At 37.3% G+C, this 26,390-nt stretch overlaps 4 protein-coding genes and 1 pseudogene across 5 annotated transcripts; 4 read left to right on the top strand and 1 right to left on the bottom strand.

Annotated features, from left to right (window-relative positions):
• Positions 1–194: 194 nt before the first annotated feature.
• On the bottom strand, positions 195–707 carry LOC145095499 (uncharacterized). The gene has a single exon (XM_079033364.1). The coding sequence runs from the start codon at positions 705–707 to the stop codon at positions 195–197; it is 513 nt and encodes a 170-aa protein (XP_078889490.1).
• Positions 708–840: 133 nt separating this feature from the next.
• LOC145095498 (THO complex subunit 4D-like) lies at positions 841–5,843 on the top strand (annotated as a pseudogene). The gene is made up of 8 exons (XR_013703706.1): positions 841–904; positions 3,319–3,383; positions 3,774–3,812; positions 4,578–4,721; positions 4,810–4,878; positions 4,974–5,158; positions 5,252–5,302; positions 5,449–5,843. The product of XR_013703706.1 is annotated as a THO complex subunit 4D-like (transcript).
• A 5,888-nt stretch (positions 5,844–11,731) lies between these two features.
• On the top strand, positions 11,732–15,229 carry LOC145095497 (uncharacterized; the record flags this gene model as incomplete). The annotated part of the gene is made up of 2 exons (XM_079033363.1): positions 11,732–14,504; positions 14,651–15,229. Coding segments are annotated over 2 exons (3,072 nt in total), but the record flags the coding sequence as incomplete, so codon positions are not given.
• Positions 15,230–16,785: 1,556 nt separating this feature from the next.
• On the top strand, positions 16,786–20,190 carry LOC145095495 (uncharacterized). Its single transcript, XM_079033362.1, has 3 exons — positions 16,786–18,001; positions 18,508–20,058; positions 20,186–20,190. Exons 1-3 carry the CDS (start codon positions 16,786–16,788, stop codon positions 20,188–20,190), a joined length of 2,772 nt encoding a protein of 923 aa, XP_078889488.1.
• On the top strand, positions 20,119–21,517 carry LOC145092830 (MDIS1-interacting receptor like kinase 2-like). Its single transcript, XM_079030814.1, has 2 exons — positions 20,119–20,952; positions 21,101–21,517. The coding sequence occupies exons 1-2, from the start codon at positions 20,211–20,213 to the stop codon at positions 21,397–21,399; spliced, it is 1,041 nt and encodes a 346-aa protein (XP_078886940.1). The 5' UTR covers positions 20,119–20,210; the 3' UTR covers positions 21,400–21,517.
• Positions 21,518–26,390: the final 4,873 nt, after the last annotated feature.

Here is a 26,390-nt window from a genome sequence, read left to right as displayed (position 1 = left end):
GACCCACTACAACCTCCACGGTTTCCTTTGTTCTTGGAGTCTTCTTCATTTTTCTTTTTGTTTCTTTCTGTCCACTCTTGATGAGTGAGAAGAAGTTTTCTTTCTTCCCCTTCAACATAACCCTTCATGCATTCTTCACGAGCTTTCAATCTCCCTACTACCTCCTCGACTGTCATCACATCCAAGTCTCCAAACTACTCAAGAGTTGAAGCAATCTGTAAGAACTTGGATGACACGGCCCTTAGCATCTTTTTCACCACATACGATTCTTCTACCGTATCTCCCAAGGCACGCGTTGTGCTCACAATGTTGCTCACTTTCACAGCGAACTCATCAACAGCCTCCGACTCCTTCATGTTTAAAGCCTCAAATTCTGCTTTTAAGGTTTGAATCCTTGCTGTCTTCACTCTCTCCTCCCCCATGAACATCACTTTCAAGGCCACCCAAGCTTCTTTGGCCGTTTGCTTCTCCGCCAAGGCCAACAGCAAGTCCTCTGGAATACCCTGGTAGATGGCTGCCATGGCCATCTTGTCCTTTTTTACTTCTACTACTATGTTTGTTGTTCTGGGCTCTACAACATCCCACACACCTTGAGCTTGCATGAACACTTTCATCTTAATAGCCCATGCAACATAGTTGCTTTTAGATAACATAGGATAATGGAGTGTGACTTGTCCTTCTTTTTCATTACTGCTGCTTCCTGTCATTTCTCTTTCACATGGCTGATATTTTGGCATGCACCAGGTTGTGCTCTGATACCAAATGTTGGTAATACAGGGGACACTTGAAGAAATATATAAGAAAGCTTTATAAAAGTAAAAGTGGGACAGAAGAACACATATGGCAAAGGTTGCAACTTTATTCACTTTCACAGAGAAAAACACAATGGAATACATCCATCAACGTACACTTTGCCCTTTTAAAATAAATGAAATGCAGAAAACAAGGAAACTGACTCACACTACCCTTTAGACTCGGTATTACAGCCCACATGCTATAAGACTTATTCAATTCTAATCAAATAAACTTTCTGCAGTAAAATAGATAAAATAAACACCCAAAATATCTGGATTAAGTCAACACAATATCCATTAATCAATGTTATAATCATCAAGATAAAGTGTTTGATGAGATTCAATTGCTATCCTTCAACCAGGTAAATAACAGAGGCAGTAGATTCAAACATGCAATGAAAAATCATCTTGGTGTCTTGGTGTTTGAGTTTTCACAGCCTTTGCAGATTGAATCCATAACTGTTTTCCATGGTGTGGTGTTGAATTGGTGATGTTGATGAGTAAAGTGTTGCTGTTTATTCCCACCAATATCTCATAGCTGCTGCTGTAGTTGCTATCCACGAGAATTTCATGTTGAGGTTAATAATTCTTGGTGCTCATAAAAATTTGCTGGCTTCCCTTCTACACTTGTGAAATTGCTGCTGTTGTACATACATGCTGTGAGATGGCGTCCTCTCTTTCGATTCAACTTTTGACTATTTTGCCCTCGGTGTGTTGCTTTGGTGGAATTCAACATTTCTGGTGCTGCTACGTACATGGTGTGAGATGGTTTTCTCCTTTCGATACAACTTTTGACCATTTGGCCCCTGGTATTGTTTTGGCGAAATTCAACAGTTTTTTTTTGGGTGCTGCCTTTGCTTTCATCTCAAAGCTTTATGTGCATAATTCTTTCTTACGATGCAGAGACATCAAAGTTTATAGTTTTCTTGGTGTTAGTTCGTTTAATTCCTCTTTCGGGAGCATTTATCAATTTGATAGGTAGGTTTGAGTTTAGAAACAAAGTTTTATTAGAATTACTTATGTAATCCATGTTATATTGCACTTTTTATTCCAACAAAAAATCTGTCACGAATTCTGTCACTAATATGTGAAAATAAGGACCCTAAGAGAAAGAATCGATCACAAAATGTCAAAGAAACCATAACATACTTGTATTTCACTTTTTATTTAATTATCTTCATAATTAAGTCTATGCAAGTACGTATGAGGCGTTTTACACACTTATGGAAATAAAAGATGAAAGAGATGCAGGGAACAATAAGAACCATCAGTTTTTATTAAACTATCTTCATATTCATATCCTTTAATTTACGGTTTTCCCTCATTCACACCTTCAATGAACACACCATGTCCACTTGTTTTTAGATTCTTTTAAAGGACTGTTATGTAATGTCCCTATCTACATTGACCCATCCACACACTTTTCACATGGATCATCTATATAATAGTCTTAGTTACAGAACTAATCATGAAGTAAAACACAGTTTGAGTTAAATTTTTATAAATTAGCATTTATCTGAAAACATAAATAAATACATCTAAATAATCAACTTAACTTATATTAACACACTGTTAAATCCAACAATAATATATAATACCACATGTCCTTTTGTAATCCTTGAGCCTTGCTAAATTTCGGGTTACAACGAATTTTATTGTTCAAAAAAAAGGATCAATGTCATGTCAGATAGATACAATTCAAAGGGTAATACACACCATTGTGGAAAATTTTGACACGTTAAATGACACGCCTTGAAAAATATGACTTAGCCCAAATTTCCTTTTCAAGCAAGTAAAAAAAACAATTGAACAAACATAGCTCAACTAAAAATTATGACATGGAAACCATTCCTTTTTTCACTTTGATTTGAAATATGACTAGAATTAAGGGTTTATGTGGATGGGTTTGGTATAAATGGATGTAACATTAATTCCAATTTCTTACTGGTTTACGTATTATATCCCCTTCATTTCATTTCATTTCAACATGATATCACATGACGATATGATATCCATGTAACATTAATTAAATGCTGACATTTGTTATATTTTAATTAAATTAATAATATTTTAATGTATTCGTGACTATTTAAGAGGCAGGAAGAAGATGTTATATTCTCAATGATTTTATGCAGAAAATGTTATATTCTCAATGTTAAATGATGTTATGCATCACAAAGAAAGTCAAGCTTTGACCACCTAAACCTCTCATTCGATTCTCCCCAAAATTACACATTTTCCCTTCTTTCAAATACACGCTTCTTCTTCTTGCCCTACAAGACGGTAGCTCCTCCCATCTCGGAGATCTTTTCCGGCGGGGCCGACTCCTCACACCTCCGACCTACTCCTTCGGCGCTTAATCAGAACAGCACAAAAGTGTGAACTGTGTTTTCTGATTTTCTGGAGGACAAAAAGGAGCCAACTGGAGTGGAGGATTCTCGATTTCCTCGAATTCTCATTCATAATCTCCATCAATCTAGGTTTTAATGTTTTCTAATTTCGTGTTTTTCATTTGCTTTTGAAGGAGTAGACTTCAAGGTGGAAATTTTCGATTTGGAAATGGGTTGTTACAGCAAGAGAGAAGCTAATGTTTGATATCGAATACAAAATCTGTAATGGTTGCTTCTCTCATACCACTTGTAACTATAGATGAAAGAAAAATTATTTTTTAATTAAAAGTTTGGGTTGTACATGGTCACGAATAGAGAGATAGTGGGTAAAATAGAATTTTTATGTCCACCAGGACCAGAAGAATATATACTCCGAGTTAAAAAAAAAAGTTAAGGATTAAATGCGCAAACTATCCCAAACCATAGGGGCCGTTCATGTAATTTACACTAGATTTTTTAATTTGTTGAAAAAAATTGAGTATTATTGTATGTTTTGGTGTAAGAAGTCATCGAATCAGTTAGGTATAACTATTTTTTTTAGTGTTGAGTCGATTGTAAGTTGTCATCACCCATCAGCTTACACCAATAGGAAGTGGATGCTCGGCCATCAGCTTACATCATTGCCAAGGTAAGCTCCACAATTATGGATATCTTATCCTTATGTATTTGATTCAGACTCTGATTTCAAACACAAACTTGAGGAACTACTCATTACATCTCTCTTTTTCAAATTTCAAAGTGTAAGGGGTACTATATATGACACAGTGTATAATGTTCATGGAGAAGTTCATTTTGGCATAACCATTCACCTTCCAAGAAATTATCACCTAACGATGTTCATGTATTGTTCTCTGGATCTTACACGAATTACTTGATGAACCCAGAAGTTCTATCCTATCTTATGATGTTAAGGGGCTTCACTGATCATTACTAATTAATCATGATTACTTTAATTTTGTGGATGTTTGGAAAGGGAGTTGATGATGCATCCTACTGCTATATATTTGGAATCTCTCATACTCATAGTGAGATTTTCATGGCGTTCAAAGATGCATCCTACTATCCTAAGTTCATGGTGTTTCTACAAAGGAGATTCCTTCACTGAACTACAGGACTGGTGCTTTCTCCTGTTCATATTCTCACATGTTTTAAGGAGTGGAGTGGGTTTAGTCTTCAACTCCCCAAAATCTCAAGATCTCTTTTTATGTCAAGTGTTAAAGATAGGTTGTCATTTTATAATATAATGAAACCTCAAGATCCAATCTTTATTTAAAAAAAAATGATTCGGATTAGTTTTAGATACACCATGAATCATGATAATTGATTATAGGTCATGAAGAAAGGTGAAACTTTTTTTGTATTATAATGCTGACACGTGGCATGCCCGCATCAGTCTTTTTGCAGACCCAAGCCTTTGCCATGGCAGCGTGACTTGTTGGAAGACAGCCTCAAAGCAGCAGGTCTACCAGGATTGGATAATGCTGCAAAATTATATGTCTCCAATTTAGACATTGGAGTCACCAATGAAGATACAAGGGTAACACAACTATCAACTATTGCCAATTTGTTTTTTTTTTTTTTAACATTTTCTTTAAGTTTAAGAATTGATTTGGGCCCCACCACAGGAACTGTTTTCTGAGATTGGAGAGCTGAATAGATATGCAATTCATTATGACAAAAGTGGTCGTCCAGATGTAAGTGTAACTAAAGAGTATCAAACTCTTTAATTAAAAAAAGTATATAGTTTGTTTTTTTTTTTTTAAAAATGTTTTTGTTATTTTTGTTTTAGGGAACAGCTGAAGTGATATTTGCAAGAAGAAATGATGCATTTCAAGCGTTTAAACGTTACAACAATGTAAAGTTGGATGGGAAGCCAATGAAGATTGAGATTGTTGGGTCAAAGTTGGATGCTCCTCTTTCGCCACGTGTCAATCTGGTTGGAGGAGTGAATGGACAGAGGACAGTTGTCATGATGTAAGTTGCCTTTCTTATGTGAAATTACTTTTTTGTCCTTTGCTTTGTTTTTTGAATTCCTGTTTTATAAAATTGGGTACACTTGCATTGCAGGCCCGGAGTGGCTCCTGGAAGATGAGGGGGTGCATTTAATCGTACATCTGGGTAGGGTTTATTGTTTTTTTAATAGGATAATAATATATTCTTATTTTTTTTCTATTAGAGCATTGTGTTTTGAAAAATCTAGGAGGATATTTAATCTCTCTTTTTTTTTTTTTTTTTTTTTTTTTTTTTTTTTTTTTGTGTTGTAGGCGGAGAACCCGTGGTGGCATAAAGAGTAGCCGTGGTGGTGGTGTTGTAAACAAGCGTGGCGGCGGTGGCGGGCGTGGTGGGGGCGGTGGCGGGCGTGGGCGGGGGAGAGGGAGGAAGGCGGCGGGGGGTGACAAGTCGGTTGATGAACTTGATAAGGAACTGGAGAAGTATTATGCCATGCAGACCTAATAATAAGGTTTTTGGAAACACAAGTACTCAAAAATAGAAGTAGATTTAATATTTGATTAGTTGTGTACAAAAAGCGTATTTGGTTTTTGCAAGAGTGGAGATTGTGTTTTATGCTTGTAATCGTGGGTGTTCTGTTGCTTCATGTGATACCTTAAAATGTGGGTATTATTATTATGAAGTTTTAATTTATGTTGTTTTACCTTTATTTGATTTTTAGAAAAAACTTCACCAAAGTCTTGCCATCAACACTATAGTTTCTAATATAAAACAATATTATCATTGACCATTAATGCAATCTACAAGGTTTGGATCTGTTTATGGATAATGCAATATACAACTTACCAATATTTGTATGCAAGTCTATATATGTCCATGAAGGTTGCTAATCAATGCCTATTTCGTATGTAACACAATTACTTGAAAACTATCAAGACGTAATCTTATTTTACTACAGGCGTTATATGTGCTCCTAAATGAAATGAACAGATATAAAAAGCTTCATCTGAATATCCCTTACAAGTCTATTGGGAGCACCGAAATGAAATGACACCGGTAGTTTCTTTCATGGATACCCAATAGGTCATGGAAGAACTTACAAACTGATTGTCATTTGTGTAAACTAAATCAGTTGTGGAAATATAAGAAACAAACAATAATCCAGTTGTATTTTACTTTTTATTTAATTACCTTCTTTTTTAAGTCTATGTAAGTATGAGACGTTTTAGATCTTCAGGAGTTAAAAGGAATTGACATATGAAAGAGATTGCAGGGAGCAATAAGAACCATCAGTTTTTATTTAATTATCTTCCTATTTATATTCTTTAATTTGCGGTTTTCCCTCATTCACACCTTCAATGAACACACCATGTGCATTTGTTATTTAGATTCTTTTAAAGGACCATTATGTTATGTCCGTATATCCATTTGCTCCATTCACACAGAACGAATTATGCAGTAAAATACAGTTTGAGTGAAACTTCTATTAGCATTAACCAGAAAACAAAAACAAATATGTCTAAATAATCAAGTTAGGTTTTATTATTACATTGTTAAATCCAACAATGACATATAATACCACATGTTGTCTTTTTGTAATCCACGGCTTTGTGGAAAAATTTGTCACCGACTTCAAACGTAAAACACACTCCTTGTGGAAAAATATGACATTGTCTTCTCAAGTATGTGAAAAAGAAAACAAGAGAAAAAGGTAGCTCAAGTATAAATTAGGACATGCAAACCATTCTTTTTTTATTAAAAACAACATGGCAAAGCAAATAATGTCTTCTTCAAACTTGTTATTTTTCTTTTTGGCTCTACTAGTCATCACACTCTCCACCATACCAAATTTCGCATCTGCTTCTTTGGAGGAAGCCAATGCTCTTCTTAAATGGAAAGAAAGCCTTGAAATCCCAAAAAACTCCTTGCTCTCTTCATGGATTCCCCTCCCTTTGAATTCCAATGTATCGGTTCCATGCAGTTCTTGGTTTGGAGTAGTTTGCAATGCTGATGGGAGCATTCAGAAGTTGAACCTCACATCATCTGGATTAAAGGGTACGCTTCATCGATTTCCATTCTCTTTGCTACACAATCTTACACATTTTAATCTCAGTATAAACAAGTTCTTTGGCCCCATCCCACCAGAAATTCATCTTTTGTCCAAACTTGTATATCTTGATTTTTCTGAGAATAAGTTTTCTGGAGTAATACCACCTGAAATAGGAAATCTGCACCAGCTAACCATCTTGTACCTAAACACAAACAATATATCTGGTTCAATTCCTTCATCCTTGGGCAATTTGAAGTGTCTCAGTGAACTTTTCATGAGCTACAATCAACTTAGTGGTTCTATTCCTTTATCTCTAGCAAAGCTGAGTAACCTACAGATTCTGTACCTAGGAGTGAATAAATTATCTGGTTCCATTCCTATTGAACTTGGGAATTTTAAGTCTCTCACTAAGCTTGGTCTGAGCTACAATCAACTTACTGGTTCTATTCCTTCATCATTGGGTAATTTGACATCTTTGAATGTCCTTTATTTGCACACCAATCAGCTCTCTGGTCCCATTCCTGTTGACCTTGGGAATTTGAAGTCTCTCACTGATCTTGCTGTGAATGAGAATCAACTTAATGGCTCTATTCCTTCATCATTGGGTAATTTGACATCTTTGAATCTCCTTTATTTGCACACCAATCAACTCTCTGGTCCCATTCCTGTTGAACTTGGGAATTTGAAGTCCCTCAATAACCTTGATGTGAGCGACAATCAACTTAGTGGTTCTATTCCTTCATCACTAGCAAACCTCAGCAACATACAGTGGTTGATCCTCGGTGTCAATGATTTATCTGGACCCATTCCTAGTGAACTTGGGAAGTTGAAGTCTCTCACTCATCTTGCGGTGAGCAGAAATCTGCTTAATGGTTTTATTCCTTCATCATTTGGTGATTTGACATCTTTAAATCTCCTTTACATGCATCAAAATGAGCTTGTTGGTCCCATTCCTGGTGAACTTGGGAAGTTGAAGTATCTCACTGATTTTCGGGCGAACAACAATCAAATTAGTGGTTCTATTCCTCCAGAGTTTGGAAATTTAACTCAACTACAAAGACTTAATCTGTCCTCGAATCATTTGGTTGGTGAGATCCCAAAGGAGATTGGGAAGATGAATAGTATGTTGGAAGTGTACTTGGCTGGCAACAAACTTTCAGGTGTTATACCTCTAGAGCTTGGATTTTGTGAACTCCTTGAAGTACTCGATCTATCCAAAAACAGATTGAATGGGTCGATTCCAACAAGTATTGGTCAATGGGAACACATCCACTTCTTGAATCTTAGTAATAACAAGCTCAGTGAGAAAATTCCATCCGAGATTGGTAAATTAGTTCATCTTACAGACCTTGATTTATCTCAGAATTTTCTCACAAAAGAGATACCAGCTGAAGTTCAAAGTTTGCAGAGTTTGCAAAAATTGGATTTTTCTCACAATAGATTATCTGGTTCTATTCCTGATGCTTTTGTAAATTTACCTCGTGGTATTGATATCAACCTTTCTTTCAATAAGCTCTCAGGTCCAGTCCCCCTTTCAGCTAACTTAGTGAATGCGTCCATAGAAAGCAATCCAAATTTGTGTGGGAATATTACCGGATTGAAACTTTGTCCAAGTCAGATTATGAAGAAGAAAAATGATCCCTTTCATCACAAGCTCATCCTTGTAATTACACTCCCTCTTATCGGGGCTGTTTTACTTGGTGTATTCACATATGGCCTCATTGCTTATCAACAACAAAAGAAAAAGTTTCCACAAAAACCATCGGATTACTTAAAAATTGTGAAGTATAAGTGTTAGATGTAATCTTATTTTGCTACAGACGATGTATGTGCTCCCAGAAATCCTTGAAAACTGTGAAGTATAAGTGTTTCATGGATACTCAATAGATCATGGAAGAAATTGCAAACTATTGTCATTTATGAATATTAATTGTTAAATACTGCAATCTTGGAAAGATATAAAACAAGGGCTCTCCCACCACATATATTGTGAGCATAGTTTTTCAAAAGACATGATATTTAATGTTAAGCAAGTTTTAAATTTTTAATTACCAAAAAAACATTAACCAGCTACAAATATAAGTAAATTTGGTTCACATTTTAAAGTGTAATGTTAGCTAATATATCAATAGCATTGTCTAGCTAGGAACAATTCTTCTCTCATTCTCTATTGAGTGTGTACAATTTTTTGGGGGCAGAAGTAACAAATGTTTGGAGACCATTTATTTTCTGTAATATTCTTTTTTTTCAAGTACTCTATGAAATCACAACACTACACTATGGACAAACCAATACCATAAAGCTGATGTGGCATTAAATTTAAAATAAAAAATTATTCACGGCGTTTCATCAAACAGTTAGTACTCATTAGACTCACAATTATGCAACGAGCATGTACAAATGATCCTAAATGGGGTATTGGAAGAAGATAGCGTAGACAAATGAGGATAGTCGCCAATACATAACTTTTTACTAATATATTCTATCCTAAATGGTGATCTCTTCACTTTGAATATGAGTGAATTTCGACTATCCGTTGCTTGGCCCAAACTTAGTATATTCGCTTTATGTTTTGGAATATAATAAACGTCCGTATAAGTAGTTTTTGTTTTCCACTTTTTCCTTCAAAAAGTATAGACCCTTTGCCTTGAATCTCGACAAACGAATCATCAATGAACTTGACTCTTCCTCCTATTTGTTTGTTGATTTCCGTGAAAAACGATAGGTTTCTCGTCATAACTTTATTAGCTCCATTATGTAGATACCATATGTCTTTGTCGCTATCCTTTGATTTGTATCTACTTGGTATGACGTGATCTTCATTTAGGAGTACAGTTTCATAAAGAGTCTTGTGCATAAACAAAATGTGGGTCTTGTTCTTCCCCTTCGACCATATGAGCCTCGTTTTGTTTTGCTTTTCGTTCGCGATATTGTGACGCAAAGTGACCAAATTCATCACATCTATAGCATTGTATTGAAGATCGGTATTTAGTTTTACCTTTTGATTTGTCGGAGTCTCCGTTGACAGGTGTTGTGGAACGATTTTGTTGTTGGTATGAATTATTGTGGCGACCACCACGTCCTGCTCCTCGGCCACCCCTTCCTCCTCGGTTCGAGTCTGAGCCTCGATTTGATGTTTCGGTTTTGTGAAATATCAATTTGCTTTGATCACTCGCCGATTCAACTTCACGAATACGTTCTTCATTAGCTTTTAAACGACCGACTACGTCTTCGAATCCAACTGTTTTGAGATCGAGAACTTGTTAAATCAAAGCAACGATATGAATGAACCTTCTTGGCAAACTGGTAAGGAATTTCTTGACGAATTTGCTTTCTCTTAGGGTTGCACCGAGTGATGCAGATTTTGATGAGATGTCTGACAATTGGGTTGCAAACTCATCTATAATGATGGATTACTTCATCTTCAAGTTATCAAACTCGGTGATTAGAGTTTATAGTCGTGCTTTTCTTACCCTTTCTTTGCCAAGGTGACGAGTTTTAATGGCATCCCAAATATCTTTAACGTCTTCGGGAATCGTCGGGAATCGCTTGGAAGACAACTGCAATAGTGCTATTATTCTTCTTCGTGTCATTCGCTCCTGGATCAACGACATCCCAAACTTGATGTACGTTTAAGATCACCTTCATGCGAATTGCCCATATGGTGTAATTCGTTGCAGACAACATCGGCATATGGAGTGACAAGGACGAACTTTCCTTTGTTCCGGACATTCCAGATCCACTAGTTCCTTCATGATTTGCAGATCACTCTGATGTTATATATGTTCTGATACCAATTGTTGTAAATAATTGGTAAAAAACAGAAAAATAAGAACACCAAGAAACGAGAAATTATTATTATCATAATTCATAACAAAGAAACTATCTCAAAACTTTACAACAATCAACTCTCTGTAACTCTCTTTTCCAATGTTTTAAAAACCGGTTTTTTAGTTGAACCGATATGGTGACCGGTTTCCGGTTAAACCGGTTTAACCGGTTTGACCGCTAAGTAAACCGGTTTCTATAGTTTTCATCTTTTTCGTATTTTTCTACACATACCTACATACACAAATCAAGAATATATTGTCCACAAATTCAAATATTAAAATACACACGAAAACAAGTTGTAGATCATTCTAAATAAATTAAAATAACTCATAACCATAAGTTTTACATCAATCCACGTGCACGAAAAGGAAAATAAAGTCGTAGATGAATATAAATGCATCAAAAAACTTTATAACATTTATCATGTGCTTTTATTGAGATAAAATTTAATAAATGTGAAAAAACTACCAAAGTTTATTATGCAAAAGGTTTCGATTCCATGTGTTTTTATTCAATTTAACCGGTTGAGCCGGTTTAATTGAACCGGTTCAACCAAATTTTTGTAAAAATCGGCCGGTTTGATCAAGTTCAGAAATAGACATAAAACCGATGATAGTTGAACCGCTCCCTTCTCCGATTCCTGGTCCAACCGGTTCGACCGGCCGGTTCAAGCTGGTTTTTAAAACATTGCTCTTTTCTGATTTGATCCTACTTGATCATTGGGTAATTTGACATCTTTGAATGTCCTTTATTTGTACAAAAACCAACTCTCTGGCCCCATTCCTATTGAACTTGGGAATTTGAAGTCTCTCACTGATCTTGAGGTGGCCATCAATCAGCTTAGTGGTTCTATTCCTTCATCATTGGGTAATTTGACATCTTTGAATTTACTTTATTTGTACCAAAATCAACTCTCTGGTCCCATTCCAGTGGAACTTGGGAATTTGAAGTCTCTCACTCATCTTACGATGAGCGGCAATCAACTTTCTGGTTCTATTCCTTCATCATTTGGGGATTTGACATCTTTAAATCTACTTTATTTGTACCAAAATCAACTATCAGGCCCCATTCCTGTTGAACTTGGGAATTTGAAGTCTCTCACCGATCTTGAGGTGAGCAGCAATAAGCTTGGAGGTTCTATTCCTTCATCAATGGGTAATTTGACATCTTTGGATATCCTTTATTTGCACCAGAATCAACTCTCTGGTCCCATTCCTATTGAACTTGGGAATTTGAAGTCTCTCACTGATCTTGTGGTGTACAACAATCAGCTTAGTGGTTCAATTCCTTCATCATTCGGTAATTTGACATCATTAAAGGTCCTTTATTTGAACCAAAATCAACTCTCTGGTTCCATTCCTATTGAACTTAGGAATATGAAGTCTCTAACAAATCTTGAAGTGAGCAATAATGAACTTAGTGGTTCTATTCCATCATCACTGGGTAATTTGACATCTTTGAAGGTCCTTTATTTGTATGAAAATCAGCTCTTTGGTCCCATTCCTGTTGAACTTGGGAATTTGAAGTCTCTCACCGATCTTGAGGTGAGCAGCAATAAGCTTGGAGGTTCTATTCCTTCATCAATGGGTAATTTGACATCTTTGGATATCCTTTATTTGCACCAGAATCAACTCTCTGGTCCCATTCCTATTGAACTTGGGAATTTGAAGTCTCTCACTGATCTTGTGGTTTACAACAATCAGCTTTGTGGTTCTATTCCTTCATCAATGGGTAATTTGACATCTTTGAATGTCCTTTATTTGTACCAAAATCAACTCTCTGGTCCCATTCCTATTGAACTTGGGAATTTGAAATCTCTCACTCATCTTGATGTGAGCGGCAATCAACTTAGTGGTTCTATTCCTTCCTCACTAACAAACCTCAACAACATACAATGGCTGACCCTCGGTAGTAATAAATTATCTGGTTCCATTCCTAGTAAACTTGGGAAGTTGAAGTCTCTCACTCATCTTTCGGTGAGCAGAAATCAGCTTAGTGGTTTTATTCCTTCATCATTTGGTGATTTGACATCTTTAAATGGGCTTTATATGTACCAGAATGAGCTTGCTGGTGCCATTCCTAGTGAACTTGGGAAGTTGAAGTATCTCACTGATTTTCAAGTGAACAACAATCAAATTAATGGTTCTATTCCTCCAGAATTCGGAAATTTAACTCGACTACAAAGACTTAATCTGTCTTCGAATCATTTGGTTGGTGAGATCCCAAAGGAGTTTGGGAAGATGAAAAGTATGTTGGATTTGTACTTGACTGGCAACCAACTTTCGGGTGTTATACCTCTAGAGCTTGGATTTTGTGAACTCCTTGAAGTACTCGATCTATCCAAAAATAGATTTAATGGGTCAGTCCCAAGAAGTATTGGTCAATGGACACACATCCACTACTTGAATCTTAGTAATAACAAGCTCAGTGAGACAATTCCATCCGAGATTGGTAAATTAGTTCATCTTACGGAACTTGATTTATCTCATAATTTTCTCACGAAAGAGATACCATCTGAAGTTCAAAGTTTGCAGAGTTTGCAAAAATTGGATCTTTCTCACAACAGACTATCTGGTTCCATTCATGATGCTTTTACAAGTTTGCCCAACGGGATTGATATTAACCTTTCGTTCAATAAGCTCTCAGGTCCGGTCCCCCCTTGCGCCAACTTTGTGAATGCGTCCATAGAAAGCAATACAGATTTGTGTGGGAATATTACAGGGGTGAAACTTTGTCCAAGTCAAATTATGAAAAAGAAAAATGATCCTTTTCATCATAAACTTATCCTTGTAATTATGCTCCCTTTTATCGGGGCTATTTTACTTGGTGTATTCACGTATGGCCTAATTGCTTATCAACAACATAAGAAAAAGTCTCCACAAAAACCATCGGACGAAGAAAGTGGTGATTATTTCTCCATTACAAGTTTTGATGGAAAAGTAGTGTATGTTGATATCTTGAAGGCAACAAATGATTTCGATGAAGCATACTGCATTGGGACCGGAGGATATGGGACTGTGTACAAAGCCGAGCTACAACCTGACAATGTGGTAGCTGTCAAGAAACTTCACTCATCATCTGAGAATGTTGATCATAATGGATTCCTTAATGAGGTACGAGCATTAACGAACATAAGGCATCGAAACATAGTGAAACTATATGGATATTGCTCCCATGTCCGCCATTCATTTTTGATTTATGAATACCTTGAAAAGGGAAGCCTTGGATCAATCTTAAGAAGCGATGTCTTAGCAAAAGAATTGGATTGGTTGAAAAGGGTAAATATTGTAAAGGGTGTAGCTAATGGTTTGGCTTATATGCATCACGACTGCTCACCTCCTATAATTCATAGAGACATTTCTATTGCCAACATCCTTCTTGATTCTGATTGTGAGGCACATATTTCTGATTTTGGCACATCCAAGCTTTTGAAGCTCGATTCATCCAACTGGACTGCAATTGCATGCACCTATGGTTATATTGCACCAGGTAACACATTCTTTTGATTGTGCCTCTACATATTCTTAAGTTTCATGATATATATAAATAAGTACATGCACATATATGTATCTATGTCAGCATCTTGTGGGGTTGATATAGCTCTTTGTTTTTGTCTCATGTTTATTTGAATGTAGAGCTTGCTTATACAATGGTGGCTACTGAGAAATGCGATGTGTATAGCTTTGGAGTTGTTGCAGTAGAAGTGATAATGGGAAAGCATCCAGGAGATCTCATAACATCTTTTCCAACATTGTCTGCTGATTATATGGTGCCAGCAAACGTGGGAGATAGTCGGATACCTCCTCCCTCATCACAAGTTGAGAAACAAGTTAGGTTGGTTTTGAGTCTCTCAAGAGCATGTTTGAACTCCAATCTACATGAAAGACCAACAATGCAACAAGTTTCAAATCTGCTAACGAAGGATCAGCTTTGAATTGATATCTCTTGGGCTGATTGAAATAGTGTACTTTCAGTGTTCTTTTTACTTTTCTTATGTTCCCTATATGCATCATGTCAATATGTATTCATATGAATGGCTTTTTGTTAAGAAACTTCACATATGTTTGTGAACAAATGAGTAAGTGAAAATTACTATGCTTTTAAAACTGACTACTTGAAACCAAGGACAACGCCATCACAAAAAAGTCAAGCTTTGACTACCTGAGTGTTGGATGTAATCTTATTAATTAATGCAAGTATAAAAAGCTTCTTCATCTGAATCTCCCTTCCATGGATACTCAATGGATGATGGAAGAAATTGCAAAGTGATTGTCATTTGAGAATGTTGTTACTGCAAATCAGGAAAAAAATAAAACAAGGTCTCTCCCTCCACATAAATTGATGGGCATCAGCTTTTTCCAAAGACATGCTATTTAATGTTAACCAAGTTTTTCCAAAGACACCATAAGAACATTAAACAGCTACAAAAATAGATAAGTCTGGTTCACATTTTAAGTGTAAAATTAGCTAATATGTCAATAGCATTGCCTGGAAATCATACTTCTCTCATTCTGTATTGGTGTATTGGGTGTCTTGGAGACCATTTATTTTCTGTAAACATTCTTTGTTTTCAACTACTCTATAATATCAATACACTACACTATGAACAAACCAATACCATACAGCTGATGTGGCATTAAATTCAGAAAAAAAATTAAAAAAAAATCATTGAGGCATTTCATCAAACAGTTGATATTCATTAGACTAACATTTTTGCAAGGAGCATGTACAAGCGATCCTAAATGGAATGTTGGAAGAAGATAGACATAAAAATGAGGAAAGACAGCAATACCGAGCTTTTAATTGATATCCACATCAACGATCCTGACCACCACTTCAAACCACTCTGCGTCTACTATGGAAATGGATTCACACTTTTGTGTAATCACCAATGTGACTTTAAGTTGATAAATTTTGTGCGATTTGGATGGATTCAAATGATTTGTTTGTGGTTTCTGCACTTGGAAACCTCAGCAACCTACAGTGGCTAATCCTCAGTTTTAACAAATTATCAGGTCCCATTCTTAGTGGAATTGGGAAGTTGAAGTATCTCACTCATCTTTCGTTGAGAACAAATCATCTTAGTGGCTTTATTCCTTCATCATTTGGTGATTTGACATCTTTAAATCAACTTTATATGCATGAGAATGAGCTTGTTGGCCCCATTCCTAGTGAACTTGGGAAGTTGAAGTCTCTCACTGATTTTAAGGTGAACAACAATAAAATTAGTGGTTCTATTCTGCCAGAGTTTGGACAACTACAAAGACTTGATCTGTCTTCGAATAATTTGGTTGGTGAGATCCCAAAGGAGTTTGGGAAGATGAAAAGTATGTTGGATTTGTCCTTGGCTGGCAACCGACTTTCAGGTCTTATACCTCTAGAGCTTGGATTTTGTGAACTTCTTGAAGTACTTGATCTATCCAAAAATAGATTGAACGGGTCGATTCCAACAAGTATTGGTCAATGGGCACAAATCCACTACTTGAATCTTTGTAATAACATGCTCAGTGAGAAAATTCCATCCGAGATTGGTAAATTAGTATTAGCCGAAGATATCTTTCCTCATATTGAGGAAGTATTGTTATAGTTGATAAACTCTTCATTATAGATAGCGATAGGATATTGTATAAATATCAATTGTAAATCATTGGAATGATACGGGAAAATTACCAATTAACATGGTATCAGAGCACAAATATCATTAACCCTACTTTGCCTCTTGTTCTTCCCTGTACGCCATTTTTTTTTTCTTTTTTTCTCTGCTTCTTCAATGGACCCACAATCTCACCCAGCCATCACAGTCACAAACATACGGAACTTCATTCCGTTTATACTGGAGATGGAGAGCGGACAGTACACCTCATGGGCAGAATTATTTCGCATCCATTGCAGGGCTTTTCAGGTTGAAGATCACATTGATTCTACCATCATCCCTCCTTCAAAACCACCTTCTTCTTCTTCTTCTTCTTCTTCCTCAACCTCAACAGAAGCTGATAAAACCTCCACTGAAGCCGACAAAACTAAAGCATCAGAGTTTGCAGCATGGTCACGACTCGATGCTATTGTTCTCCAATGGATCTATAGCACAATTTCTAATGATCTGCTGCACACAATTTTGAAACCAAACACCACTGCGTGTCAGGCATGGACTGCCCTTGAAAACATTTTTCAAGATAACCAGAGCACTAGAGCTGTCTATCTTGACAGCAAATTCGTCTCTACAAGACTTGACCAACACCCTAACATCTCCTCCTATTGCCAAGCCATGAAGACGCTTGCTGATCAACTGGCAAATGTGGGAAACCCGGTTTCCAACCAACATCTTGTTCTTCAACTAATTGCTGGTCTCAATGAAAGCTATGAAGGGGTCGCGATGATCATCCAGCAAACAACACCCTTACCTGATTTCTATGAAGTTCGCTCCAAACTCATCATGGAAGAAGCACGAAAAGCTCATCAGGCTGCCGCCACTGCTGTATCCCTAACCGGAGGCACCTCCGCTACCGCCTTGACTGCTTCAGCACCAATGACTCATCCAAATTTTAGAGATAGCAGCCGCCTTAACCAACAACAGGCAGATCCCTTTACCTCTCGTGGACGCGGACGAGGTCGAGGAGGACGCGGTCGTGGACGATCTTCCAACGGGTGTGGATGCGGTACCAACAATAACCAAACCCAACAGACATACAATCGGGGGTCCCGTCCCTATCAGCCATGGACTACACCGCCACCATGGGCTTTTCCCAACTATACACCATGGGCTTACCCCCCTTGCCCATATCCGACTCAGCAATATGGATCCTCCAGACCTCCATCAGTTTCCACCAGGATTCTAGGCAATCGACCTCAGCAGGCCTATCCGGTATCAGAAATCAGCAACACACCAACCGATCTTGAGCAAGCTTTTCACACAATGGCATTACACCCACCTGATCAGACTTGGTATGCTGATACCGAAGCAACGTCACACATGACTCCCAACACAGGTAACTTCACGTCTTATATCAATAATGGTCTTTCTTAGAATGTTATTGTCGGTAATGGTTCCACTATTCCAATTCAAGGCACCGGTAATCAAACACTTCCTTACCCTCTTCCTCCTTTTATTCTAAAAAATGTTCTTCACACTCCAAATGTCATTAAAAATCTTTTATCCATTCGTCGCTTTACTATTGACAACAATGTTTCCGTAGAATTTGACCAGTTTGGTTTTGATGTGAAGGGCTTCCAGACGCGGACTCCAATCCTCCGTTGCAATAGTACCGGTGCTCTCTACCCTTTCAAGCTCCAGTCAAATTCCCAAGTTACACAACCTTCTACTTTTGTTGCAATTACAAGAGACCTATGGCATCATCGCCTTGGCCACCCGGGCGCGGATGTTTTATCTTCTTTACGTTCTACTTTAAATTTTCCTAGATTAAAACCTTTTTCTTCTGTTTGTCGTTCTTGTGTGTTGGGTAAACAAATAAAACTTCCTTTTATTACTTCTCAGTCAATAAACTATCTGGTCCCATTCCTAATGAACTAGGGAATTTGAAGTCTCTCACTCATCTTGCGGTGTACAAAAATCAGCTTAGTGGTTCTATTCCTTCATCATTGGGTGATTTAACATCTTTGAATGACTTTATTTTGTACCAAAATCTACTCTGCGGTCCCATTCCTGTTGAACTTGGGAATTTGAAGTCTCTCACTAATATTGAGGTGAGCGAAAATCAACTTAGTGGTTCTATTCCTTCGTCATTGGGTAATTTGACATCTTTGAATATCCTTTATTTGAACGAAAATCAACTATCTGGTCCTATTCCTGTTGAACTTGGGAATTTGAAGTCTCTCGTTCATCTTGTGGTGTACAACAATCAGCTTAGTGGTTTTATTCCTTCATCATTAGGTAATTTGACATCTTTGAATGTACTTTATTTGTACCAAAATCAACTCTCTGGTCCCATTCCTATTGAGCTTGGGAATTTGAAGTCCCTCACTGATCTTGAGGTAAACATCAATCAACTTAGTGGTTTTATTCCTTCATCATTGGGTAATTTGAGATCTTTGAAAATCCTTTATTTGCACGAAAATCAACTCTCTGGTACCATTCCTCTTGAAATTGGGAAATTGAAGTCTCTCACTCATCTTGCGATGTACAAAAATCAGCTTAGTGGTTCTATTCCTTCATCAGTGGGTGATTTGACATTTTTGAATTTTCTTTTTTTGTACGAAAATCAATTCTCTGGTCTCATTCCTGTTGAGCTTGGGAATTTGAAGTCTCTCAATAAGCTTGATATGAGCCACAATCAACTTAGTGGCTCTATTCCTTCATCACTAGTAAACCTCAGCAACGTAAAATGGCTGACCCTCAGTTGTAATAAATTATCTGGTCCCATTCCTAGTGAACTTGGGAAGATGAAGTCTCTCACTCATCTTTCAGTGAGCAGAAATCAGCTTAGTGGTTTTATTCCTTCATCATTTGGTGATTTGACATCTTTAAATGGGCTTTATATGTACCAGAATGAGCTTGCTGGTGCCATTCCTAGTGAACTTGGGAAGTTGAAGTATCTCACTGATTTTCAAGTGAACAACAATCAAATTAATGGTTCTATTCCTCCAGAATTCGGAAATTTAACTCGACTACAAAGACTTAATCTGTCTTCGAATCATTTGGTTGGTGAGATCCCAAAGGAGTTTGGGAAGATGAAAAGTATGTTGGATTTGTACTTGACTGACAACCAACTTTCGGGTGTTATACCTCTAGAGCTTGGATTTTGTGAACTCCTTGAAGTACTCGATCTATCCAAAAATAGATTTAATGGGTCAGTCCCAAGAAGTATTGGTCAATGGACACACATCCACTACTTGAATCTTAGTAATAACAAGCTCAGTGAGACAATTCCATCCGAGATTGGTAAATTAGTTCATCTTACGGAACTTGATTTATCTCATAATTTTCTCACGAAAGACATACCATCTGAAGTTCAAAGTTTGCAGAGTTTGCAAAAATTGGATCTTTCTCACAACAGACTATCTGGTTCCATTCCTGATGCTTTTACAAGTTTGCCCAACAGGATTGATATTATTAACCTTTCGTTCAATAAGCTCTCAGGTCCGGTCCCCCCTTGCGCCAACTTTGTGAATGCGTCCATAGAAAGCAATACAGATTTGTGTGGGAATATTACAAGGGTGAAACTTTGTCCAAGTCAGATTATGAAGAAGAAAAATGATCCCTTTCATCACAAGCTCATCCTTGTAATTACGCTTCCTCTTATCGGGGCTGTTTTACTTGGTGTATTCATGTATTGCCTCATTTCTTATCAACAACAAAAGAAAAAGTCTCCACAAAAACCAACGGACGAAGAAAGTGGTGATTATTTCTCTATTACAAGTTTCGATGGAAAAGTAGTGTATGCTGAAATCTTGAAGGCAACAAATGATTTCGATGAAGCATACTGCATTGGGACAGGAGGATATGGGACTGTGTACAAAGCCGAGCTACAACCTGACAATGTGGTAGCTGTCAAGAAACTTCACTCATCATCTGAGAATGTTGATCATAATGGATTCCTTAACGAGGTACGAGCATTAACGAACATAAGGCATCGAAACATAGTGAAACTCTATGGATATTGCTCCCATGTCCGCCACTCATTTTTGATTTATGAATACCTTGAAAAGGGAAGCCTTGGATCAATCTTAAGAAGCGATGTCTTAGCAAAAGAATTGGATTGGTTAAAAAGGGTAAATATTGTAAAGGGTGTAGCTAATGGTTTGGCTTATATGCATCACGACTGCTCACCTCCTATAATTCATAGAGACATTTCCATTGCCAACATCCTTCTTGATTCTGATTGTGAGGCACATATTTCTGATTTTGGCACATCCAAGCTTTTAAAGCTCGATTCATCCAACTGGACCGCAATTGCAGGCACCTATGGTTATATCGCACCAGGTAACACTATCTCGTGATTGTACCTCTACATATTCTTAAGTTTCATGATAAATATAAATAAGTATATGCACATATATGACTCAATGTTAGAATGTTGTGGGGTTGATATAACTTTTTTTGTTTTTATCTCATGTTTCTTTGGATGTAGAGCTTGCTTATACGATGGTGGCAAATGAGAAATGCGATGTGTATAGCTTTGGAGTTGTTGCAGTAGAAGTGATAATGGGAAAGCATCCTGGAGAATTGATAGCTTCTTTACCAACATTGTCTGATGATTATCTGGTGCCCGCAAACGTGGGAGATAGTCGGATACCTCCTCCCTCATCACAAGTTGAGAAACAAGTTAGGTTGGTTTTGAGTCTCTCAAGAGCATGTTTGAACTCCAATCCACATGAAAGACCAACAATGCAACAAGTTTCAAATCTGTTAATAAAGGATCAGCTTTGAATTGACATCTCTTGGGCTGATTGAAATAGTGTACTTTCAGTGTTCTTTTTACTTTTCTTATGTTCCCTATATGCATCATGTCAATATGTATTCATATGAATGGCTTTTTGTTAAGAAACTTCACATATGTTTGTGAACAAATAAGTAAATGAAAATTACTATGCTTTTAAAACTGACTACTGGAAATCAAGGACAACGCCATCACAAAAAAGTCAAGCTTTGACTACCTGAGTGTTGGATGTAATTTTATCAATGCAAGTATAAAAAGCTTCTTCATCTGAATCTCCCTTCCATGTCTATTGATAGCTAGCACCAAAATGACACATTAAACAGCTACAAAAATATGTAAGTCTGGTTCACATTTTAAGTGTAAAATCAGCTAATATGTCAATAGCATTGCCTGGAAATCATACTTCTCTCATTCTGTATTGGTGTATTGGGTGTCTTGGAGATCATTTATTTTCTGTAAATATTCTTTGTTTTCAAGTACTCTATAATATCAATACACTACACTATGAACAAACCAATACCATACAGCTGATGTGGCATTAAATTCGGAAAGTAGAATTGTAGGGTGCGTTGTGTTATGGTCTCTTTGGAATCTCGAATTGGTTTTGTCAATGGTGTAAGCTAGTCTTGAAACCCTCATCTTCAATGTCTGAGATGGCGAGGATGTTGTGAACTTCTCCAAACAGGGGTCTGAAGGTATAGAAATGTTGGGTGCTTTGTGTTATACAGTGTTTGATCTGTTTGGAAAACACGCAATTCCAGAGTTTTTAATCATTGTTATAATCATTAAAGATAAAGTGTTTGATGAGATTCAATTGCTATCCTTCAACTGGATAGGCAGTAGATTCAAACATGCAATGAAAAATCATCTTGGTGTCTTGGTGTTTGAGTTTTCACAGCCTTTGCAGATTGAATCCATAACTGTTTTCCATGGTGTGGTGTTGAATTGGTGATGTTGATGAGTAAAGTGTTGCTGTTTATTCCCACCAATATCTCATAGCTGCTGCTGTAGTTGCTATCCACGAGAATTTCATGTTGAGATTAATAATTCTTGGTGCTCATAAAAATTTGCTGGCTTCCCTTCTACACTTGTGAAATTGCTGCTGTTGTACATACATGCTGTGAGATGGCGTCCTCTCTTTCAATTCAACTTTTGACTATTTTGCCCTCGGTGTGTTGCTTTGGTGGAATTCAACATTTCTGGTGCTGCTACGTACATGGTGTGAGATGGTTTTCTCCTTTCGATACAACTTTTGACCATTTGGCCCCTGGTATTGTTTTGGCGAAATTCAACAGTTCTTTTTTTGGGTGCTGCCTTTGCTTTCATCTCAAAGCTTTATGTGCATAATTCTTTCTTACGATGCAGAGACATCAAAGTTTATAGTTTTCTTGGTGTTAGCTTCGTTTAATTCCTCTTTCGGGAGCATTTATCAATTTGATAAGTAGGTTTGAGTTTAGAAAGAAAGTTTTATTAGAATTACTTATGTAATCCATGTTATATTGCACTTTTTATTCCAACAAAAAATCTGTCACGAATTCTGTCACTAATATGTGAAAATAAGGACCCTAAGAGAAAGAATCGATCACAAAATGTCAAAGAAACCATAACATACTTGTATTTCACTTTTTATTTAATTATCTTCATAATTAAGTCTATGCAAGTACGTATGAGGCGTTTTACACACTTATGGAAATAAAAGATGAAATAGATGCAGGAAACAATAAGAACCATCAGTTTTTATTAAACTATCTTCATATTCATATTCTTTAATTTACGGTTTTCCCTCATTCACACCTTCAGTGAACACACCATGTCCACTTGTTCTTAGATTCTTTTAAAGGACTGTTATGTAATGTCCCTATCTCCATTGACCCATCCACACACTTTTCACATGGATCATCTATATAATAGTCTTAGTTACAGAACTAATCATGAAGTAAAATACAGTTTGAGTTAAATTTTTATAAATTAGCATTTATCAGAAAACATAAATAAATACGTCTAAATAATCGACTTAACTTATATTAACACACTGTTAAATCCAACAATAATATATAATACCACATGTCCTTTTGTAATCCTTGAGCCTTGCTAAATTTCGGGTTACAACGAATTTTATTGTTCAAAAAAAAGGATCAATGTCATGTCATATAGATACAATTCAAAGGGTAATACACACCATTGTGGAAAATTTTGACACGTTAAATGACACGCCTTGAAAAATATGACTTAGCCCAAATTTCCTTTTCAAGCAAGTAAAAAAAAAACAAGTGAACAACATAGCTCAACTAAGAATTATGACATGGAAACCATTCCTTTTTTCACTTTGATTTGAAATATGACTAGAATTAAGGGTTTATGTGGATGGGTTTGGTATAACATGGATGTAACATTAATTCCAATTTCTTACTGGTTTACGTATTATATCCCCTTCATTTCATTTCATTTCAACATGATATCACATGACGATATGATACCCATGTAACATTAATTATATGCTGATATTTGTTATATTTTAATTAAATTAATAATATTTTAATGTATTCGTGACTATTTAAGAGGCAGGAAGAAGATGTTATATTCTCAATGATTTTATGCAGAACATGTAGAACACGACTCTTTGTATGGGAAACAACAAGACTTTTATTAAGACACTTAAGAAGACCTTACACTTTGTGAGACTACTACACTTTTCTCTCTTTGAGGCTTTCTTGGATGGTTTGGAGCAAATGAGCTCCATACCTATTTATAGGCCTCTTAGGAAGGTTCTAGATAGTAGTATACACTTACTACATACTAGATAACTCTAGAACTATCTAACATACTCTATATGCTTCCATATGTTTCTAGAATATTCTACCGTGTTCTGGAGAGGTCTAGGTTGCTCCAGTGTCTTCTAGAATGATCCATAACCTTCCAGGGTCTTCCATATCGTTCTAGAGTATTCTAGACTCTTAGTGAGATATATCTTGTATATGTATTTATGTAATTGATGGTGTATATCCTTTTCTTTCTTTAGGGATCCTTTTGTATTTATACGGTTCATTGTTTAATGACAGAAGGAGAGAAAAACAATCACATTTATCTTTATGGTATCAAAGCCTCTTTTGGCCTAACCCTAAGCCGTCGCACCCTTCACAGCAGTCGACCTCTGTTCTTTTTCCCTCCCCCTCCATATCTCCTTCTTATCTCCTCGACATGCCAGGCGACGCAGCAACCACCAAATCCACATTCCACCCGGCATTCACAGTGAGCAACATCAAGAATGCCATACCTCTCATTCTCAACCGGTCTGACGATCACTATCCTTCATGGGTGGAATTCTTCAACATTCACCTTTGTGCTTACAACATGAAGGATCATATCGATGACAAAGCCCCCAAACCCACCGATGTTGATAAGGACACATGGGATCGTCTTGATGCCCTTGTAAAATCATGGATCTACACCACCATAACACCTGATCTCGCTCACACCATCATGAAACCTGGTGCATCGGCCCTTGACCTTTCAAAGCGTCTTCAGGAGATATTTCTTGATAATAAAAACCACTCGTGCAGTTTACCTCGAGGAACAATTTAACAACACCCATCTCTCTGCCTTCTCTAACATCACTGAATATTGTGCACGCCTCAAGAACCTAGCCGATCAACTAGAAAACGTTGGAAACCCGGTGTCAGAAACGAAGATGGTCCTCCAACTCATCTCCGGTCTCACAAAGGGGGACTACGATACTGTCGCTACCATTATACAACAAACCAACCCCCTTCCCAGCTTTACAAAAGCGCAATCCTCCCTTCTCCTTGAAGAAGCCCGCCGTAACAAGCCTGACCCCACCATTCCCCAAGCTCTTGTCACTCAACAGGCTGATTCCGGTACTTCTGAACACTCTAACAACGGCACTAATAACCATACCTCAGGCTACAATGGCCGTGGTCAACACCGGGTAATCAGCGTGGCGGAGGACGTTGGTCTCGCGGCGGACAACGAGGCGGCAGAGGACACGGACATGGCAACGGCAGATTCTCATCACAGCAGACCCCATGGCAATGGCCCGGTTGGTTTCCCCCATACCCCTGGTCCGCCCCACCTTGCCCGTACCCCACAACTCCTTAGGTTGGAATTATGGGGCCTCGTCCAAACATTCGATTCTCACCCGCACAGCAGCAACAACAAGTTCACACGGATCCACAAGCCAACTTTGCCTCAGAATCACAATCGGCCCACTCCAGCCAGATGACACCAGCCGAACTTGCACAAGCATTCCAAACCATGCACATGCAACCACTTGATAACTCATGGTATATGGATACAGGATCAACATCCCACCTCACTAGCGATGCTGGTAAGCTCTCTAATCTCTCTCGTTTTAATAAAGATAATTATATTTTGGTTGGTAATGACCATCGAGTTCCAGTTTTTGGCTATGGGAATGAAATCACCTCATACCTCAATCACCCTTATCGCCTAAACAATGTTTGCCTTGTCCCTAACATCATCAAAAACCTTGTTGCTGTGAAACAATTTACTCGTGATAATAATACATCTGTTGAATTTGACCCATTCGGTTTTACTGTGAAGGATCTAATCACGAAGAAACATATCACCCGGTGTGACAGCCCTGGCGATCTCTATCCTCTCACACCCTCACTTACCAACGAGCACCCACCTGTCGCCTTTTATACGGAGTCTCCAAATATGTGGCACAACCGTCTTGGTCATCCTGCTGTCTCTACTTTACAATATTTAAATTCGTGTCTTTCATTTTCTAGCTCTAAAAATACTTTGTTTTCATGTAATGCTTGCTCGTTGGGAAAACATTGTCGATTACCCTTTGATGATTCTGTTTCTGTTACATATTTACCCTTTGATATCATTCATGATGATATATGGACATCACCTGTTAAAAGTAAACTCAACCATAACTACTACCTTGTGTTACTTGATGATTTTTCACACTATATTTGGATGTTTCCCATTA

The sequence above is a fragment of the Lactuca serriola genome, chromosome 3 (genome assembly GCF_051521515.1).
Source record: "Lactuca serriola cultivar US96UC23 chromosome 3, Lser_US96UC23_V15, whole genome shotgun sequence".
NCBI classification, from domain to species: domain Eukaryota; kingdom Viridiplantae; phylum Streptophyta; class Magnoliopsida; order Asterales; family Asteraceae; genus Lactuca; species Lactuca serriola.
The sequence above is the reverse complement of the archived record's forward strand: the minus strand, read 5'-3'. Positions and strand labels throughout refer to the sequence as shown.